Here is a 14,645-nt window from a genome sequence, read left to right on the forward strand (position 1 = left end):
GGGATCAAATTCATGTCTCCTGTGTCTCCTGCGTTTGGGAGGTGGATTCTTTACCCCTGAGCCACCTGGGAAGCCAATCGTCTCATAGTACTCTTCATGTCAGGAAATCAGAACTCAACCCTTCCAGTTGCTCAGGAGTCATCCTTGGATACTCTATTTCCTTTACATCAGCCAATAAAATCTAACAGGAAGTCCTGTACTCTTGCCCTTCCAAACACATCCAAAATTCAACTACTTTTCACACTTCCACCTGCTACCACCCTAGTCCAAGGCATCATCAACATCATCTCTTGTTTGAAAATTGCAATCTTCTCTGATTGCCTTACTGCTGCTTTTGCCCCCTTATAACCCATTCTCAACACAGGGATGTAATTCAGATCAGCCTAGAACTACTATGCTAAAAATTGTCCAAAACCTTCTTATCTCATCCAAGGTTAATGACAAAGTCCCTAAAGTGATCTACATAGCTGGACAATTTATGGGCCTCTCCCAACGCCATAACTTCTTTGACACGATTTTATACTATTTACACGTTAACTCACTGTGCTTTGGGCCCACTGGCCTCCTTGCTGTTCCTTGAAATTTGGGGGCCTCTGTATTTGCTATTCCTAGAATATTCATTCTCATGCGTCTGCAAAACTTCCTCTTTCGCAAGTCTATACTGAAAGACCCACATCCCATTAAAGCTTTCTCTGATCACTCTATTTATCTATTTACTTACTGAAGTATAGTTGATTTACAATGTTGTGTTAGTTTCTCCTGTAGAGCAAAGTGAGTCAGTTACACATATACATGCATGTATTCTTTTTAGACGTTATTCCCATATAGGTCATTAAGAGTCCTGAAAAGTTTCTAGTGCTACACAGTAGGATCTCGTTAGTTTATATATTTTATAAATAATAGTGCATGGGCTTCCCTGGTGACTCAGACAGTGAAAAATCCACCTGCAATGCAGAAGACCTGGGTTCAACCCCTGGGTTGGGAAGATGCTCCGGGGGAGGGCATGGCTACCCACTCCAGCACTCTTGCCTGGAGAATCCCCATGGACCAAGGAGCCTGGTGGACTACAGTCCACGGAGTCACAAGAAGTCAGACATGACTGACTAAGCACACAGTGTTTATGTCAGTCCCAACTTCCCAATTTATCCCTTCCCTACTCTTCCCCTCTTGGTAACCCTAAGTTTGTTTTGTACATTTTGAGTCAATCTCTGTTTTGTAAATATGTTCATTTGTACCATTTTTTAAGAGTTCACATATAAGCAATATCATGATATTGTTCTTTCTGACTTACATCATTCAGTATGAAACCTGATCACCTGCTTTTAAACTACACAATTAGTGGAAGCATTCACTATTACTCTTTCCTTCTATTTTTTCCTACATAACTCTTATCATCAAGGGGTATATTATATATATTTTATTTGTTTTTACTAACAATTTACATTTTAAGGCAGAGGGATTTACATCTGATCTCTCCACTGTGAATCTCCAGAGACAAAACAATGCATGGTATACAGATGGCATTAATGTAAGTTTGTTGAATGAATTAGATACTCTTCAGGAACATATACGTGTGATACTACTACTAAAAAGGTCCATCTAGTCAAGGCTGTGGTTCTTCCAGCAGTCATGTATGGATGTGAGAGTTGGACTATAAAAAAGCTAGGTCCCAAAGAATTGATGCTTTTGAACTGTGGTATTGGAGAAGACTCTTGAGAGTCCCTTGGACTACAAGGAGATCCAACCAGTCCATCCTAAAGGACATCAGTCCTGGGTGTTCACTGCAAGGACTGATGTTGAAGCTGAAACTCCAATACTTTGGCCACCTGATGCAAAGAGCTGACTCATTTGAAAAGACCCTGATGCTGGGAAAGATTGAGGGCAGGAGGAGAAGGGGAAGACAGAGGATGAGATTGTTTGATGGCATCACCGACTCAATGGACATGAGTTTGGATGAACTCCAGGAGTTGGTGATGGACAGGGAGGCCTGGCGTGCTGCAGATCCTGGGGTCGCAAAGAGTCGGACACAACTGAGCGACTAAACTGAACTGAACTACTAAAAAGGTCAAGAAATAACCCAAAATCAAGAGTGGGTTATAGCTAAGAGGCAGAGAAGATAATATATGATCAAAGAACACATAGGCAGTATCAAAGTACTAGTAGTATTATATTTCTTAAAATAAAAGGATGTTCACCTTATTGTTTAACTTGAAAATACCTATTATGTGATCTTTTGAGATCTTGCATGCATTTGTTAATGGAGGAAGTACTCAAAAGTATTTTAAATACTGCTTTAAAAAAAAGAGCAAGATCTAGAGAATTAAAAAAAAAAAGGACTCTCTTAAAGGGAAAAAGAGAGGTGAGCAAAGAGAGAAACTATATAAACAACTCTTTATATACATTTCTAGAAAAACGGTACAAATGAATCTATCTGCAGGGCAGAAATAGAGATGCAGACAAGGAGAACAGATGTGGACATGGTGGGACAAGGAATGTAAGGGTAGGACAAATTCAGAGTAGCACTGACATATAAACATACATAGGGACTTCCCTAAGCTCAGACGATAAAGAATCTGCAGCAATGCAGGAGACCTGGGTTCGATCCCTAGGTTGGAAAGATTCCCTAGAGAAGGAAATGGCAACCCACTTCAATATTCTTGCCTGTAGAATCCCATGAACAGAGGAGGCTGGTAGGCTCAAGTCTATGGGGTAGCAAAGAGTCGAACACAACTAAGCGACTAACACACACACGTGCATAAAACAGGCAGCTAGTGGGAAGCTGCAATATAGCACAGTGAGTTCAGCTCAATGCTTTGGGCTAACGTAGAGGGGTGGAATAAAGGAGGGGAGGGAGACTTAAGAGGGAGGGCATATATATATATATATATATAGCTGATTTCACCTTTTTGTAGAGTAGAAACATAACATTGTAAAGCAATTATACTCCAACAACTCAAATAATGTAAAAAAAGAAAAAAAATTGTAATGAAAGACAACACAGAGATGAAATAGTAGCTGGAGGGATACATAAAATATTGGGAGATTTTCTCATGTGCATCTGTTTTTTAATGGAAACACTATGACATCTTTGTATGCCAAATGAAAGATTCAGTAGGGAAAGAAAAACTTTCTATAAAGCTATTAAAAAAGGAAAGTAGAGAAGGCCTTAAGACAAAAAGAGACCAAAGTTCAGAGATTTCAGATGAGGGGACGTGTAACTTTATGAAGTAAGGATAGTTAGACTCCATCTCACATCTACTAAATGTAAAATAAGCTAGATTCTTACTAGAAGTGAAAGTTTAAGCATTAAAGTTGAGAGATAAACATTTAAAAAAAAAAAAGAAAACCTACTTTGAAAGTCACAGTTGCCTTTGTACAATAAAACCCTATAGAAACAATAGGATCCTTCAAAGTCTGGGCTTTTTGTTGATGTGTAGTTGATGTAGGATCATTCCCAAGGTAGTCTTCCTCAGCATCATCATAATTCACAATGGCAGGGACAAGTGACCAGGCCCATGACACCCATCCCTGTGGCTGGTCGTCCTCTTGCTGTGAATACAGCTCTTGGCCTTTGTACTGAGCAGGATACTGCATATCTATTCGTGTTTCATCTTCAGCACCTATCAAAGTAATGTTGTATTAAATAAACCAAGAGAATTAAAACAAAAGAATAATTAGGAATTTAAATTATATACAAATGTTTCTCACACGTGATTCTTTCTATATATAAAGCATGAACAAATCATATACTGGTTATTATTGTTTGAAACCAATAATTTAGCATTACCACTTTCAAGTTTCTATACATTATACTGGATCAGTCTCCTTTAGTACTACACAGTATTATATGGTGAGTAGTTTATTATATACTTTTGATAAATTTTGATAAATACAAAGAATAAATTCACTCTTTAGGGCTTCATTCACTAATTTAAACAAAAACAACAACATAAAACTTACCTCCAAAAAAAAAGCTAAGCTGCTGAAAAAATGACGCTTTTCAGAAACATCACAAAAATCCAAGAAGAGTTCTTGATTTCCTGATACATCCAAAAGAGAAAGAGAATGCCAAGTGTTCCTAGGCAAAATGTACTCCTCTCCCAAAAAAAGGATTATCCCAAGGATGAAAGTAAGTGTTATGATGATTATTCTTAATATTATATTATTCTTATATTATTATAACATAATATTATATTCTTAATTTATTCTTAATATGATATTGAGAAAAATAATAGTTAATGATTTTCTTATTAGTGAATAACAGACACCTAGAGCCAGTCATCCTGGAAGGTGAAGTCAAGTGGGCCTTAGGAAACATCATTACAAACAAAGCTAGTGGATATGATGGAATTCCAGTTGAGCTATTTCAAATCCTAAAAGATGATGCTGTGAAACTGCTGCACTCAATATGCCAGCAAATGTGGAAAACTCAGCAGTGGCCACAGGACTGGAAAACATCAGTTTTCATTCCAACCCCAAAGAAAGACAAGGCCAATGAATGTTCAAACTACCGCACAATTGCACTCATCTCACATGCCAGCAAATTAATGCTCAAAATTCTTAAAACCAGGTGTCAACAGATGTGAACCGTGAACTTCCAGATGTTCAACCTGGATTCAGAAAAGGCAGTGGAACCAGAGACAAAACTGCTAACATCCACTGGATCATCGAAAAAGAGAGTTCAGAAAAACATCCACTTCTGCTTTATTGACTATGCCAAAGCCTTTGTGTGGATCACAACAAACTGTGGAAAATTCTTCAAGAGATGGGAACACCAGACCATCTGACCTGCCTCCTGAGAAACCTGTTTGCAGGTCAAGAAGCTGCAGTTAGAACTGGACATGGAACAACAGACTGGTTCCAAATCGGGAAAGGAGGACGTCACGCTGTATATTTTCACCCTGCTTATTCAACTTATATGCAGAATACATCATATGAAATGCCGGGCTGGATGAAGCACAAGCTGGAATCAAGACTGTCGGGAAAAATATCAATAACCTTAGATACGCAGATGACACCACCATTACGGCAGAAAGTGAACAGGAACTAAAGAGGCCCTTGATGAAAGTGAAAGAGGAGAGTGGAAAAGTTGGTTTAAAACACAACATTCAAAAAACTAAGATCACGGCATCTGGTCCCATCACTTCATGGCAAATAGATGGGGAAACAGTGAGAGATTTTATTTGGGGCGGGGGGGGGGCTCCTAAATCACTGCAGATGGTGACTGCAGCCATGAAATTAAAAGATACTTGCTCCTTGGAAGAAAAGCTATGACCAACCCACACAGGATATTAAAAAGCAGAGACATTACTTTGCTGACAGTGGTCCCTGTATTCAGAGCTACGGTTTTTCCACTAGTGATGCCTAAATGTGAGAACTGGACCATAAAGAAGGCTGAATGCCAAAGTATTGATGCTTTTGAACTGTGCTACTGAAGAAGACTCTTGAGAGTCCCTTGGACTGCAAAGAGGTCCAACCAGTTCATCCTAAAGGAAATCAGTCCCGAATATTCATTGGAAGGACTGATACTGAAGCTCCAATACTTTGGCCACCTGATGTGAAGAACCCACTCGTTGGAAAAGACTGATGCTAGGTGCTGTTGGCATCATTGTAAACAAACAAGTTAAGGGCAAGATTCTTGCCAAGAGAATTAATGTGGGTATCGAGCATATTAAGCACTCTAAGAGCCGAGATAGCTTCCTAAAACGTGTGAAGGAAAATGATCAGAAAAAGAAGGAAGCCAAAGAGAAAGGGACTTGGGTTCAGCTGAAGCGCCAGTCTGCTCCACCCAAAGAAGCACACTTTGTGAGGACCAATGGAAAGGAACCTGAACTGTTGGAACCCATTCCCTATGAATTCATGGCCTGAAGGGTGTAAAAATAAAGACCTGGACTGTACAAATGTTTCTCTTAATTGAGTAGAGGTGTTGTGTCCAAATTCAGTGGGTGATGTCTTTTCAAATTTAGTGTTTTTTCTTCCTTAAAGATGTAAGATAGTTTGTTGTTCAGTTTGCTCCATTTTTTAATAAATTGACAGATATTTTAAAAAAAAAAGACTCTGATGCTGGGAAAGATTGAGGGCAGGAGAAGGGGGTGACAGAGAATAAGATGGTTGGATGGCATCACTGACTCGATGGATAGGAGTTTGAGCAAGCTCTGAGAGTTGGTGATGAACAGGGAAACCTGGTGCTTCGCTGCAGTCTATGGGGTCACAAAGAGTTGGGCACAACTGAGCAACTGAACTAACTGAATTAGTGAATAACATCTTTCTTATTCTACAGATGAAAAAATCATAGCCAAGAAGTTTTGTTTGGTTATAAATTGGCAAACTAAAGTTTTAAATTCCAACTACTGTAACTTATTCCACCTTTTTAAAGAGAAAATCTATCAAGGTCCTTTAACATTATTCTAACAATACAAATGAGGCAGATCATCATGGAATTTAGGGGAGAAATTATTTTTAAACAAATTCATGGTATAAGCAGCTGCCAGCAGATTCACTCATATCTACTCTTCACTTATAAATCTATAAATACACATACTCAATTAAACATCATCCTCATTCAGATTCACTTCCAGGTTTTCTGGCAAGAAAAACAACTTTTTTAATCCTCATGACAGGAGATTTTTGGAACATCATAGACTTTTAAGTCGTAACACATGGCTACTGACCTCTTTCATCTGGGACAAAACTTGATAAATAATAACTAGAGTACCTAAAATACAGTACCAAGAGACCTTAGTCATTTTACTTCAACATAAATTAGAAAACTTAAAAATCCAGAAAATGTTTTACATCATCTTCATATCTTGCTGTTTAACCATAAATACCACATAAATTTCTGATACTGAGGAATAAATAAAGCTTATTATTAACTGTCCCTAATAAGATCTCAAATAGGGCATCACCACTGAATATCATCTTGGTAATAAAACAAAAAGTCAGGTCAGCTCAACCCAAGACCAGACTGGGTCCACAGAGCTGAACTCTGGACCTCTCTTATCAAAGCCGTTCAACAGAAGGAGTATCCCACTGCTTGATCTTTTGAAGCAAAAGAAACATCACTCAGAGAAGTCTAAGAAATCAGTCATTATAATTTACACTTATTATTAATTAATAATGAAGACAGGTTTTTTATGAAAGATGCTTTTGAAGTTCCAAATCCTTGCTTACTCCTTTGTCAAAAGAATGAATTAGGACCTGAAGAAGAAAAAAGCATCTCTTTCAACTCTGGTCAGAATTTCTTAAAATATTCTTTGCCTTTGAAATGGTGCATCTTAACATGGGACCCTTTGGCAGAATTCAGATTTCATAACTTTCAATGAAAAAAATATATATTCAGTACTTAACTAAAATGAAGCATTCTTCTAATTACGAATGCAGGTAACAAATCAGTTACACCACTAGTACCTTCAACTCTAAAACCTAAAGAAATCATAAATATATCAAATAACAGTGGTGAAGCTATCTCAAAATATCTTTCACACGTCAGTACTTTGAAACTATAATAGGTATTAGACTTTCTGCTATACTTCACTGTTTCAACATGTTAATACTGAAGCACGTATTAAAAAACAACAAAAAGACAAAATACAGGAAATAACAGTTTTCAGACACTGAACTTCAGGCAATGAAGGACAGTAAGTTCTGAGAGAAGAGAAACAAGGGAAATGAGTTTGACTGGCCCAGTTTTACTATCTAGAATGAGTTTCTAAGCTACAACAAGAAAGAGGGAATCCAAGTAGAGCTCAGAGGACTCACAGATTAGAAAACAGAGTATTGAGTGTAGGTAGACTAAGGTACCTAGAGTTTGCAGAACAGAGTACCAAACAAGAAGGACCTGCAGAGGGCCCCACTCCAGTCTTCACCTGAGTATTCATCAGTTTCATACGAGGAAACTAAGGTCTTTAAAAGAACCACCAGAAAGGGGCAAAGAAAATACCCCCCAAGACTTACAACTGGGAATAGTCTGTGTTCCTACCACCAAGAAAGAGAAAAGCTCTAATTCACAGAAGACCAGGTACAGTACGCAAAGGGGTAATTATCTCAATAGTGGAATAAAACTGGGCTTAAACTAATGGCTGCTAAAGGTTTTAAACCCCATCTAAAAACCTTTAAGGCAAAACAATTGAATTAAATTGCTTCCAAGTAACTTAAATGTTTTCTAGAATACAATACTATCCAGCACCCAACAAATAAAATTCACAATGTCTAGCATCCAATTATCAGATGTGCAAAGAAGCAGGAGGATATCACAATGAGGAAAAATAAAAGTTAGTCCACAAAAAAAGACCTAGTAATAACATATTTTATAGCATTAGTAAACAAAAACATTAAAACAGCTATCTAAATAAAATGATATTCAAAAAGAGCCCAAGGTTATTTTTAATAATCCCAACTGAACCTCTAGAGATGAAAAATACAGTATCTGAGATGAAACATAAAGTAGATGGGATTAACAGCAGATTAGCTACAGAAGACGAGTGATCTTGAACAGAAATACAAACTATCAAAAGTGAAACCAGAAAATGAAAGGAAAAAGAAAAACATGATGAACAGAACATCAGAGAGCTCTGTGGAACTTCAAGCAGCCCAATATACATGTTATTGGAGTCCCCAAAGGAGGAGAAAGGGGAATTGAAAAAGGTACTTGAAATAATGCCCCCAATTTTTCTAAGTATATCTGAAAACTATAAACTCACAGATACAAAAACCTTAATGTACTCTAAGCACAAATAACATGAAGAAAGGACATCAAGAAATTAAAATCAAGGCACTTAAAACTTTCCAAGAAAAGGTTCATTGGCTTTACCAGTGTGTCAAAAGAATCCATAACATGCACAATAGAAGGTTAAGAATTTCTGCTTTAGACAGCTGGGGAAAAAAAAAAAATTCAAATGTGTTTGGAAGCAAGCAACCTTTTTTTTTTTTTAAACAACAACAACAAAAAAAAGGAGCAAACCTAATCATCTTCTTAGAACACATAAAGTAATAGTCATAAAATAAAATTTTAAAAATTGCATTCAATCAAAATTTAAAACTGCTCAAGAAACACCTATTAAAAAATGAATTGGGCAAATCAGACACCAGCAAAAAAACATTCCCTAAGGGTATTTGACATGTACTGTCATTCTTTAATTCAAAATATATAAAGAACCACCTTTATACATAGCTGACTCACTTCGCTGGACAGCAAAAACTAACCTAACACTGTAAATCAACTATACTTCAATAAAAAAGATTAAGGGAAAAAGTCACCATTCTGTAAGGAAACCCAAAGAAGTTTTTAAAATAGGCAAATATTTATCAAATGGCACAAAGTCAGATATATTAATTGTCAAAAATTACACCAAAAAATTTCAAAATAATTGATCAGGGAAGTGCAAATTAAAACCACAATGAGCAACCACAACATATACATCAGAATAGCAAAAAGTGAAAAAGGACTGAAAACAACAAATGTTGCCAAGGATGTGAAGCAATTGGCATACATTGTTGATGGGAATGTAAAATGGCACAATTACTTTGGGGAAAAAAAGCCTGGTAATTTCTTTTTTAAAAAAGTATATAGTAATTCTTCTGTTAGGTATTAAACCAAGAAAAAGAATAGCTACAGGTCTTCAAGAGACTTGCAGAAGAATGTCCAGATCATTTTCACTTTTGATAACCAAAAGTGGAAATACCTCAAGCATTCATCAACAGGGTAATGTCTAAATAAACTATGTTACATTCATATGGCATAGCCATTCAATGTACTTAGCAATAAAAAGGAAACAAACACTGATATATATAACAACACAGATGAATCCCCAAAATACAATGCTTTCAGAGCAGTGAAAATACTATGAAGGATACCAAAATGATGGATACATTTGTCCAACCCACAGAATATACATCAGCAACAGTGACCTTTAACTAAACTACTGACTCTGGGCGATAATGATACAGGTTCATCAGTTGTGATAAGTAGAGGGATGCTGATAATGGGGGAGGTTATGCATGTATGAGAGCAGGGATATATGGGAAATCTCTGTACCTACCCTTCAATTTTGTTGCAAACCTAAAATTGCTCAAAAAATTAAGTCTTAAAAAGTTCTTAAAAATGAAAAGTAAAAAAACAATATTATGCTTAAGGAAAGAATCCTTTTACAGGAGAATTTCTACTGTATGTTTCTATTTACATGAAATTCCAGAATCAGCAAAAACTAATGCATGGCTTCTTTCTTTTTTAGAGATTCAGAACAGGGTTTTCTTGAGTGGAAGGCGGGTGGGCAGGCAGTTGGAGGAAGGGAAGTGACTGAATAGTGGCATGAGATAACTTTTTGAGATATTAATGACACATATTTTGATGAGTGTCCAGTATCACACAGGCATACACATTTCTCAAAACTTCTTAAATAGCATACTTAATTTAACACTTATGCATTTCACCTTATGAATTTAACCTTTAAAAAAAAAAAGAAAAAGAACCGTCAATAAACATAAACTCTAGCTAGGGATATGCTGCTGAAATCTAGCAGTGAAGTATACTGATGTCCATAACTTAACTGTGAAATGCAGCAAAAACTGGTTGAATCAATGGAGGGAAAGTGGTGTTAGATGAACACATACATGATAAGCAAATGTGATAAATATTCACTGTAGAATCTAGATGATGAGTAGATTCTACACATCTACTCAACCACATAGTGGCTGTTGATTGTATAATACTTTCAATTTTCCATATATTAATATTTGAAATTTACCATAATAGCAGGGTGGAAAAAAATGAATTGACCAGCTTCTACACGCTAGGTTTTGTTCAACTAGTTTTTGTTCTACCAGTTCTGTCATATAACCCTAGGAACAGAACTGCTGGATTATATGTTAACTCTATGTACAACTTTTTGACAAACCAGACTGTGTACCATTCCCACCATCTACGCTTAAGGGTTCCAATTTTCCCACATCCTTGCCAACACTTACTATGAGTCGTTTTTAACTACATTGGTTACTAGCTATAAAGCACTATCTCATTGTGGTTTTGACTTGTATTACCCTTCATGACTAATGATACTGAGCATATTTTCACATGCTTGTTGGCCACCTGGATATTCTTTCTGGAAACAGGTCTATAAAGGCCGTTTGCCCACTTTTTAATAGGGTTATTTATTCCCAAGTTTTAAATGCCTTTTAGCTAAAGGCTCTAACTATGGAAGTCAATCATCACCCTCTCCAAATTTTTCCTGAGACTCAGACCAACACAAGTCAAACCCTATCACTCCTTTCACCATTTTTCTACTTCTAATTGTTAATACCTCTAATGTTAATAAGTCAAACATCTGCCATCATACTTAACTGTTTAAGTGCTTAACTAACTGTTCACATGTCTGTCCACTCCAATGTATATTAACCTCTGCATTCTCCTACATTCCGACCAATAATGTCTTACACACAAATAGGCTTTAGTAAAAGTATCATGAATTGAATAAGGGAAATTAACCCACTAAGTATCTTTCAATGAAGTATATATTTCAAAGAGTAACACTCCAATTAATTAACTAGGTATCCTCCAAAACATACAGTTAATTAGATATAATTATGGTTTATTATAGGCTATCCTGGTAACTCAGTCGGTAAAGAATCCACCTGCATTGCAGGAGACCTGGGTTCGATCCCTGGGTTAGGAAGATCCCTGGGAGGGCATGGCAACCCACTCCAGTACTGTTGCCCGGAGAATCCCCATGGACAGAGGAGCATAGCAGGCTGCAGTCCATGGGGTCACAAAGAGTCAGACATGACTGAGAGACTAAGCACAGCACACATAGTTAATTATAATTACATATGATAATTAAGTATAAATAACTTAGTTAAAATAACTCAGTGAGACTTTATAGAAAAGTTATCAATATAGCTGCTCCCTGAACAACAAGGTGGTTAGGAGTACAAGATGAAAATCCAGGTATAACTTTATAGTCAACTCACTATCATATTCACAGTTCTGTATCTGAGGATTCAACCAACCATGGATCATGCAGTTTTACTGAAAAAAATTTGTGTGTAAGTGGATCTTGCACAGTTCAAACCCATGTGTTCAAGGGTCAACTGTATTATAACTTACTAAGAAATCTTGAGATTGGAATATCCTTTTATATAATGTATATTCTGAACACTTATACCTACTAGAAATAGTCAAGTTATTTTTAGCATGTAGAAAAAAGAAAGTGAGAATAGTATGCAAAATGTAGAAAAGAAAAAAATCAATGTTAAGCAAATCATCCCATCATATTAGAATACTGTAAAACATAATCTAATGTAGCTTTTCAAGTTTCACAATGGTGAAAACATTTTTGTAAGAACAATAGTTATAAAAATTTTGTTGTATTTACCTGTAACATTTCCCAACATATCTTTATTGTGACAAGTAGAATCTTCTGTTTCTCCATCTTTAAAATTTCCTATTTCTCCATAGTAAAGAGCAATCCCAAGCTGCATTATACGGATAAACATAGGCAACTGTTGATCAGTGATAGACAGTTTCAAACTCTCTACTAAGGTATGAATCTGTATTTTGGAGAAAACAAAAGCATCAACAGAAGTATATTCAAAGAGAATACTATTTAAACATAAGTACAGAAATGTTAAGCCTTAAAATGGAGTACCGTAGGAAAAACAGTAATGTCTCAATGTTTCTAATATTTAAGCCAAAATGACAGTTCTAAAATATTAAAAATTTAAACAAATTTTCCTATGATGATCAGTAACTTTAGACAGAAGCAATGTTAATCCCAACTATCTAAGTGGAAATAGAAATGATCATGAGAAGATACAGTCACAATGGATTTCAAGATAACTTTTCCCAAAATTTTTTGTTAACAAAATACCCATCCTATAATATTAAGAGTATAACAGTACTCCAACAAAAACCATAAAGATCTCTGTCACACATAAGAATAAAAGTTTCATGACGTCATTTTATAAGTCATTAATCCACCCTTTCCAGCTTTATTAACCAAAAAGAATGCATACATATTCTAAAAACATGTTAAGTGAGTAAACTACTGACATTATAACTATGGAAGTATGCACACGGTAAAATAACTGTCAGATATAGAAAACAAAGTGAAAATATGACCAGGAAAATTTCTCAAACAAACTTTAAATAAAAGAATTAAACATGGTATAAAATTTACAACATGAATCAATTATAAGAAATAAGACTAATTACTATCAATAGGGCACAAAGTCAACAATCAAAGTTCTCCTTAAAGAACAATACATCAATAAAATATAAAGACAAGCTCAATATAATAATTACCTGTTATTACATAAACATGGAATAAAACCAATTAAGCCATAAAGTAAGTCTTTTGGAAGGTTTACTTTAACCAACTGGTATTTGAGTGTCTATTAAACATGAAAAAGTAATGGCATCCGCATATCTTTAGGGATAAAAGCACAAAAAAACTGTACTTGAAGGGAAGCAAGTTATACAGGGAGGTATAAAATACCATATTCAAATATGAGTACAGGTTTTAAAAACTGACAAAAATCATACACCAAATAGACTATGAAGAGGTAAGAAAATCAAGGAAGGGTCGTGCAGGTGTGCAACGCAGGCCTGCAAAGCTCTTCTTAAATCTGACATTTCTCTGCCACATCCTTTTCAACACCGTAGGGCACCAACAGCACCAGTGACAGCTGTCTTAGCAAAACCAGCGTCAGCCTGCACGCACATGCGTGTGCACTTACAATCTTACACACACAAACATGTATACCTTTAAAATATGATGTTTTATACAGTATACATATAGATATCTTTAAAATCAATAAAGCTAACCAACAACAGGAAAACTGACAAAGAACCTGAATGAATTTTTCAAAAAAATAATGGCCAGTGAACATATTTTAAAATATCTAAGTTCGCTAATAATCAAATTAATATTAAATTGCATTATTTTTGCTAAACAAGTTGGCTTTTTTAAGTATGATCATATTTAAGGATAGCAGAGTATAATACAGGCACTCCCCTTAATGTTCATGAGCATATACACTGGTTAAACATTTCTGGAAGCAATTTTGTAGTTCAAATGACAGGCCTTAAAAGTTTAAATCCATTAATAAGATATTTGCAATTACAGAAATCATTCCTAAGGAATCAATCAGAGATGTGGTCAAAGATTTATGTGTAGACTTTCATTCCTCTGAAAAACTGTTAAGAAAAAGTAAATTTTTACTAACAGGGGAAATGTTAAATAACATATCTGTATGCTCTGTATCTCGTAGATGATACAATCTCTAAGACATTTATTACTCACAAAAGATAGAAAATTACAAAAAGTCTACCCAAATACAAATAAATTCAAAAGTCACTTAATGAAACATACATGAAAATCTTAGACAAGTAATTAAGAGTGTCTCAAACAGTTTTGGAAATTCCCTGTCTTTGAGATGATCAATGAGCTTAACCATGTCCATTTAATACTTATTTCCTAGGACTAAGAAATGAAAAAATTATGGCTCTAACTCAAAACACCAAATCTTATATCACAATACTATGAATAAAAAACTGAAAATTTAATTTCAGTTACGCATAAATGGTACCACTCTCCTCTAATTTACCCACATCCTAAAATGTACAATTAAATCTGTATTAAAGAACAATA

General features: G+C 35.5%; 1 protein-coding gene across 13 annotated transcripts in view; it reads right to left on the minus strand.

Moving 5' to 3' along the window:
* VPS13B (vacuolar protein sorting 13 homolog B) overlaps positions 1–14,645 on the minus strand; it is a 775,932-nt gene that overhangs the window by 699,291 nt on the left and 61,996 nt on the right. For all 13 annotated transcript variants that reach the window (XR_006336417.1, XM_043880234.1, XM_043880239.1 and 10 more), the window contains 2 exons: positions 12,369–12,543; positions 3,352–3,620 (listed from right to left, as the gene is read on the minus strand). Coding sequence is in view for 12 of the 13 variants with exons in the window: in XM_043880234.1 (XP_043736169.1) it covers positions 3,352–3,620; positions 12,369–12,543 (444 nt within the window). In the remaining variant the exon portion in view is untranslated. The remainder of the gene's footprint in view (positions 1–3,351; positions 3,621–12,368; positions 12,544–14,645) is intronic.

The sequence above is a fragment of the Cervus elaphus genome, chromosome 21 (genome assembly GCF_910594005.1).
Source record: "Cervus elaphus chromosome 21, mCerEla1.1, whole genome shotgun sequence".
NCBI classification, from domain to species: Eukaryota; Metazoa; Chordata; class Mammalia; order Artiodactyla; family Cervidae; genus Cervus; species Cervus elaphus.